This window comes from Etheostoma spectabile, chromosome 11 (assembly GCF_008692095.1).
Source record: "Etheostoma spectabile isolate EspeVRDwgs_2016 chromosome 11, UIUC_Espe_1.0, whole genome shotgun sequence".
Taxonomy (NCBI): domain Eukaryota; kingdom Metazoa; phylum Chordata; class Actinopteri; order Perciformes; family Percidae; genus Etheostoma; species Etheostoma spectabile.
This window is the reverse complement of record NC_045743.1, coordinates 17,977,384-17,984,994: the sequence shown is the minus strand read 5'-3', so window position 1 is coordinate 17,984,994 and position 7,611 is coordinate 17,977,384. Positions and strand designations below refer to the sequence as shown.

The following is a 7,611-nucleotide window of genomic DNA, read 5'->3' as shown; positions in this document are numbered from 1 at the left end:
CCCCCCTGCTTGTGTTGTGGTGTCTTGTCGTGTGCTAAGTTCTGCATTGCGTTTTGTTTTGTTGTTAATCTTTCTGCTTCTGTGGAGTTTTGTTTTGCTTGTGTTATCTTCCATTTTGTCTAGGGCAGGGGACTACAGATGAAATATATCCACTTGGCTAATTCAAGCTTTTTTTTAACCCATGAAACCCCATTTCATAAATAAACTGAATCATTTGCAATACTGTCTACACAAATTATATTTTATATTACTTCAATTATATTTGTTTATGTACTTTTTAGGTTTTTTAATGAGCATTGTTGTTTGCCTGAGGCACAACATTTCCATTGTCAATGACTACTTCTGTTATTGCTGCACATGACTAATAAAGAGCATTGAACCCTGTTTCATTGTTTTGGTGACTGCAGCACTTTCAATAACATAAGCGACATAAATGCCATGCAGCATTGTTTCTCGGGAATTAGGTGAAGCGGTTGGGACAGCGGGGGTGTTCTTTGTACATTACTGCTTTCCCGGTACCAGCTGTGATTTACCAGTAACAGCGGCCTCTGTTATTGAGCAACCAGCGGGACTTTCCCTCTGAACAAGACAATGTGACAAACCTGTTCCTGCATGCAGGCGCTGGAGAGGATACGCCGCTCTTCCCTCAGGCACGTGGAGATAACCCTGGCCATGACAGCAGGGTTTGCTGCGTATTTCACCTGCGGGGCACACACAAACCCACACACGCACACACACACAATATTCCAAGTTACAAAAACACCCAAGCGCTTGGATTCCATCAATGTTAGCATAGAAATGTACAAAAGCACCAACAGCATACGGAGGTTTCCACAGTGTCTGTTTATCTTGCTATCTTAACTTAGACACTTAGACTTAGAGACGTAGACTTAGAGACGTAGACTTAGAGACGTAGACTTAGACACTTAGACTTAGAGACGTAGACTTAGAGACGTAGATGTAGACTTAGAGACGTAGACTTAGAGACGTAGACTTAGACACTTAGACTTAGACACTTAGACTTAGAGACGTAGACTTAGAGACGTAGACTTAGAGACGTAGACTTAGACACTTAGACTTAGACACTTAGACTTAGAGACTTAGAGACGTAGACTTAGAGACTTAGACTTAGAGACTTAGACTTAGAGACTTAGACTTAGAGACTTAGTGACGTAGACTTAGAGACGTAGACTTAGAGACGTAGACTTAAAGACGTAGACTTAGAGACTTAGAGACGTAGAGATGTAGAGACGTAGACTTAGAGACTTAGAGACGTAGACTTAGAGACGTGGACTTAGAGACTTAGACTTAGAGACGTAGACTTAGAGACGTAGACTTAGAGACTTAGACTTAGAGACGTAGAGACGTAGACTTAGAGACGTAGACTTAGAGACTTAGAGACGTAGACTTAGACTTAGAGACTTAGAGACTGAGAGACTTAGACTTAGAGACTTAGAGACGTAGACTTAGAGACTTAGAGAGTAGACTTAGGACTTAGAGACGTAGACTTAGACCTTAGAGAACTTAGAGAGACCTTAAGACTTAGAGATTAGAGAGACAAAAGTTAAGTACGTAGAGTAGACTTAAAGACTAGTGAGAACTTAGACTTAAGACTTGAGGCTGAGCGGGACTTAGATTCTCTTATTAATCCTTTTGGGATGACTCCCGCAAGGAAATTGAAATTTCCAGCATCCGTTTTAGCAAGAAATACAGTAAAAAAGACAGCATAAAGATAATAATAATAATAACAATAATAATATTGTAATAATAAATAAGAACATCCGGCTGTAAAAGGACATTACCATTACATTAACAATCTTATCTAGAGAATCATTAGAGTCATCATGAGTCTTCTCAGACACAAGGTCTTTACTGGTAGGGTTTCAACGCATTTAAACAGGAAAGGAATGAGGTTCAAATCAGTAAAAGGACTATACGTCAGTCATGTTGAAAGTGTACACGGGAGGCATGTAGCTCAGATCCTTGGAGAATAACCAGTTTTCTTCAAGGGCGTTACGGTATAATGTTCGTTAGCCTCTCGGGGGACATTTGGAGGGTGTGATCCTCAGGAAATACTGATGAATAACAACACAGCTGCTTGAATATAAGAAGATTGCTTTTGGTTTTTTTTAAAAACAATAGACCTTAACAGTATAACAGGATATTTTGGGGCATTTGAGCAACTTGTTAAGTTGGGCAACATGTTTAATAAACAATCAAATTTGAAAAATGATTTGTAAATAACCAGTGCGGGGAGCGTAGCTATGCGTTCTGGAGGGCTCCTAAGAAGCTTTGTGCTGGGGAGAGACGTGCATGATGGGCTTATATATGGCATTTACACAAGGACGCCAACAGCCGGGCACCCAAGTCAAAACAGTGGCCATTCGTGATGTTACACCTCCGTTAGCATTACCGGGCCCCCCCCCCCCCACTTTCGCTTTTTAGCCATACAGTTACAGTTAGCTAAATTTACCAGACAAAACAGGAATAAAGCACCAAAAGGACTAATACTAATAGTAATTTAAAGATGTGGTAGCATTGGATCTGGATCTGGGAAGGACAACTCTGGGAGTTGGTGGGGGGGGGGGGGGGATCGTGACTCTGCATCTCACTCCAAAACACAGGTTTGTGGAGCTAAGTGTCGCGATTTCTGATTTATTTTCATTATCGTTACAGCCCTGCAAAACATAGTTATTCATCATCATCATCACTGTTTCTAATTGCTAAAGATTCATCACCTCCGAATTGCAGCAATGCCTTATATTCCTTCAGTGTATCTAAAATATGGAGCAAACACAAACTTTCCCTCCGCCACCCTCCTGCCTCCACCGCTGATCTACCCCATGATGCACATGTCGTGCTTGAGATTCAGACGAAGGCTGTGGTTTCGTTTTTTCTCATCAGCCCATTCAAAATTGCACTTAGAAAAGTACGGAAAATTCTGCTGAGGGAAGAGGAAACTTTCTCTCGCCTCCAGGTGTGACTTAGTTTTTGTGCATCAGCATCATTGCCAGAACGCATCAACACACACCTACACACTCTTTGGTTACAGTTACACTCGTGGCATTTAGCAGTGGCCGGCAGCAAATTAGTTGGGTTGAGTGTTTCTAGATGCTATCCACAAGCTCACTCCTGTTTAAGCAGACCTGCATTGTTAAGCCTCTGTGGTGCTTCCCTCTTACTGCTGCAGTGTTTACCCAACACACATCTCAGAGACCACTTGAAGGCCAAAGCAGCAGCGCGCAGACATCGTCTTTCTACATGTTTCTGATAAACTAAACTTTAATCCAAAGCAACTTCCAATAAAGTAATTTAACCATAAAGGTCCAAACTCAGAACACCAAGAATCACATGCACATTAGCAACAAATAAGCCAAACTACCAAGTGGTAAGACACATGAGTAATAACTAATAATAATACATTTTATTTATAATGGCCTTTACATTTCAAATGAAATCTCAAAGTGCTACAGTAGCAAGGAGTTAAAAACAGTTCCCAGAATATAACAAAATCAAACACCATAAGACTAAAATTAAGACTATAAGTGCAACATTAGTGCATTTCTTTTTTCTGATATGCATCAGTGGGGGTTTCCTGAAGAAGATTATGCTTGAAAGTGAGTGATAAGGAACCCACATGAAAGAGAGAGACTCAAACACAACTACCGTTTAAATTAGAGCTGGGCGATAAGGAGAAAATCTGTTATCAGGATATATTTTAACAGATATCTTGAATTACACAAACAATATTGTAGGGGTGACAATTGGTGCTTTCGCACAAATATTTACACCATGAGATTTGTGTTAAATATTCATCAGTAATGTGGACAGGGCTGTAGTCAAGACCACCTTAGTCAAGTCCAAGACCAGGACTAGTCGAGTCCAAGTCAAGTCGAGTCCAAGGCAAGTCCAAGACCAGGACTAGTTGAGTCCTAGACAAGACCGAGTCCAAAGAGGTTTGAGTCCAAGTCAAGACTGAGTCCAAAAAAAGTTAGAGTCCAAGTCAAGTCGAGTCCAAGACAAGACCTAGTCCAAAGAGGTTCGAGTCCAAGACAAGACCAAGTCCAGGACAGAAAAAAGGTCTTATGCATGACAGTATCAAGACAATACTTTTGGGTCTCACTTTCCCTCCAATATTATTATCAACATAATAAAGACACCTGGATTCGGTCCAAACCAAAAGCCATATCTGGCAAGACCAGGGGCCAAGACCGAGACAAGTCCGAGTCCAAACACTAGCGAGTCCGAGACAAGTCCGAGACCACAGAAAAACGGTCTTGAGTCTGGACTCGAGTACTACAGCCCTGAATGTGGATACAGTGACTGTGTGGTTATTATTAATTAATTATTGACAGATAAGAGAAATTGCATCAGTGAACTGTAATGCAGACTTTAAAACCAGGAAAAGACAACACGTATGTCATATTACGATGTTCAAAAAAATCCCAAAATGTATATATATATATATGATATAGTGTTGATACATTGCCCAGCCCTAGTTTGACTCGTGATATATAAACTCCACTCATACACATCACACAACAACAACAACAACAACTCTGAAACACCCTTGACTATACTGCACAGTAGTAACTGCTTCCTCTGAAAAGTGTTGACTCTGACACACACACACACACACACACACACACACACACACACACACACACACACACACACACACACACACACACACACACACACACACACACACACACACATACACACACATTCAGACACACAGGAAACAGCGGTGTGAGCCGCATGGGTTTGTTCTGCAAAGGTAGAGTCTTTTCCAGAATGAACTATGTGCTGAGGCTCATGACGTCGCTGATTTCTGGCCACAACATCCTGCACGGCCCCTGGACCTCACCGAGAGATCACCTCCACAACATGAAAACATGAAAGAAAGTGACACAGGAAGTCTTTTTTTCCTTTAACACACAACTTTTGTACTTAGTACAAGTGTTTAAGTAAGCTGTAATTACGTCATTTGTAAAAGAATTGCCTTTAAATGTTGTGTAAAATGCCAAAAAGACATGGATCAGGATTTGCATGGCCCCTTTCTTTTGACATTTGAGTCAGTGAACAGGAGAAATAGTCACAAAAAATACAAACCCAGCTACACATTCAACATGACTTTTTATTCTACTTCCCTCTTTCCACTAGTACACATACTTCTCCTTCCTAGAGAGGTTTTAGATTTGACTGTCAGGACACTGTTAGTCTGCGTCTGAACTGGAGCACGTGACTTGTGCTTTTGCAGGGAGTGATAGTGTAGACAGCAAGAGCCAATCTACTGTAAGTAGAAGTGTGTATACAGAACAGACCAGACACACTACATTGTTCTTTGGCTTTGGCGTTTCCTTCCCCGAAAACACTGCAAACACCAGGGATCTGCAGAAATGTAAAGGTCCCACATCATGCTCATTTTCAGGTTCATACTTGTATTTTGGTTTTCTACTGGAGCATGTTTTCATGATATCATGTTTTAAAAAACATGTTCTTTTTCTCATACTGTCTGTCTGAAACGCTCCGTTTTAGCGCCTGTGTTTTTCAGCCCTAATGGAAAAAAGCCCAGTCTGCTCTGATTGGTCAGCATTGGGTATCAATCATTGCAGCCGGGGAAGAACGGTAACAGCACTGTAGCAGCACTTCCTACATACGTATGACTTAGTCGTGACATCATGGGACCTTTAAAACCATTTCCTTTTGGTTTACCCTTACCTGTCATTCCTCTAAATTGTTGTATTTCGTGCTTTTAACCCTGCTCGTTCTGCCTGCTGTCCCTTTTATCCCGAGTCCCATTTTGTAAACTCTTTAAAAGCTATTTTGAAAGAACCACATTTGGATCTTTTTCCTCCACACGGATCAGTCCAGACCACCAGTCTCACCAGTTGTTTGGGACCAGAGGTTCATCCCCGTACTACCTAAGTTTGTAATGATGCATGTTGGCTAAAAAGGATCTACTGTACAGTGATATCTCTCTCATTCAGTTTTGGGGCCAGCTTTGTTATTGTGAAAGCACTTCCTTTGTTTGCTCTTTGATGCTTCTGCCTGTCTCGATACACTGCTGTCATAGTAGTATACTGTACGTTATGGTGAAAATTGCTTATGCCATTCAAGGAGTACTGTATGAGCATGTCAGACTATGAAATTAGGTTTAATTCAATGCCATTTTATTTATAGTATCAAATCCTCGAGACACTTTACAGATAGAGCAGGTCTAGACCACACTCTACAATTTACAAGGACCCAACTAGTCTAGTTATTCCCCCAAGAGCAGGCAACAGTGCAACAGTGGGGAGGAAAAACTCCCTTTTAGGAAGATACCTGGGACAGACCCAGACCCAGACCTAGACCTAGGCTCTTGGTAGGCGGAGTCTGATGGTGCCGGTTCGGGGGGGCTGTGATGCACAGTGGCAATAATGTTTAGTTTAGTTATTCAAAGTGTCTGATTTCCCCCTATTTAAGTATATTAAAAAATGCAAAGTACAGTGAAACACAAGAAAGTTAACTGACGATTGCACAGTGCTAGTATTAAAGTAAGCAGAGCACCTTTTAAAAAGCGTTTGTTAGAACGAATCAGAAAATGAAGTCCCTGTTGAAGATCTCGGGTTAGGGTTTAAAGGACGGTGACACACCTGCAGCTGCTGTTGGATGATTTTCATGTTGTGTCTTTGTAGGAAGTTCTGCTCCTGCGAGCGCACCCTGTCCAACTGGGACAGCAGGTTGGTGAACAGCACCGCCGCCATGGACTCATCGTTGGCCGCGATGTCCCTGAAACACCGACAGGGTGGGACGTTTAGGACATTTCCAGCAGGACCCATAAAGAAGAAGAAGAATATAGCCGATGGTATGCTTGGAAAACAGAACAAAGTACACCCAAATAAAGTCATTCTGTTACACTTTGTCAGTACAACTCCCTATTCAATACTGACTGCTAATAGCTTCTCACTGTGTGATAATATAGGCTATAACTGTTTTGTTGTTTAGTTTGTTTGGGTTTTGTTTTGTTTTTTGTAACTGTCTGTATTTTGTCCATGGTAAATGAGTTTTTGGTTGGTATGTTGATGTTGTATGTTTATTGTTTCCGGGCCCCCTCTGAAAAGCTTTGAATAGCTTATTTGGGGTTCCCCATTTCATGCGTCCTGTTTATGATCATTGTACCTCATGAAATTGTGTTTGAATATACAATGATGACGTGTGAAATAAAAAAAACAAGAAACGAAGCGAACTTCCTGCCGCAGAGATCATGGAAGGTCAACTGAACCCGGTTGGTTGCTCTGTGATAGTTTGCAGTGAAGCGTGACATGTTTCTACAAGCGTGCAAAGTGTTTGGTGCAGATGCTGCTAACATCTGGCCTGCAGTGTCCCGCTGCATTCTGCTGAACCCCGCTACATCCACCCATGCTCTGCTATTTTATTTATCTTATTTATTTGATTAGGACAATGCACATCAATAGACATTTCGGGAAATTGGCTATTTTTCAACTGTAGTCCTCCCTAGGATGCATGTCTTTTATGGCAGGAACCCACACAAATACGAGAAGAACACGCAAACTCCACCCAGAAAGGCCCAAAACAACCTGGATTCGAACCAAGAACCTTCTT

At 41.5% G+C, this 7,611-nt stretch overlaps 1 protein-coding gene across 1 annotated transcript in view; it reads right to left on the bottom strand.

The window, feature by feature from the left end:
* The window catches only part of stat4 (signal transducer and activator of transcription 4), a gene marked incomplete in the record, with an annotated part of 41,182 nt that overhangs the window by 31,462 nt on the left and 2,109 nt on the right, over positions 1-7,611 (bottom strand). Inside the window, 2 exon segments of the mRNA XM_032530232.1 lie at positions 603-701; positions 6,642-6,777. Of these exon segments, the coding sequence (XP_032386123.1) occupies positions 603-701; positions 6,642-6,777 (235 nt within the window).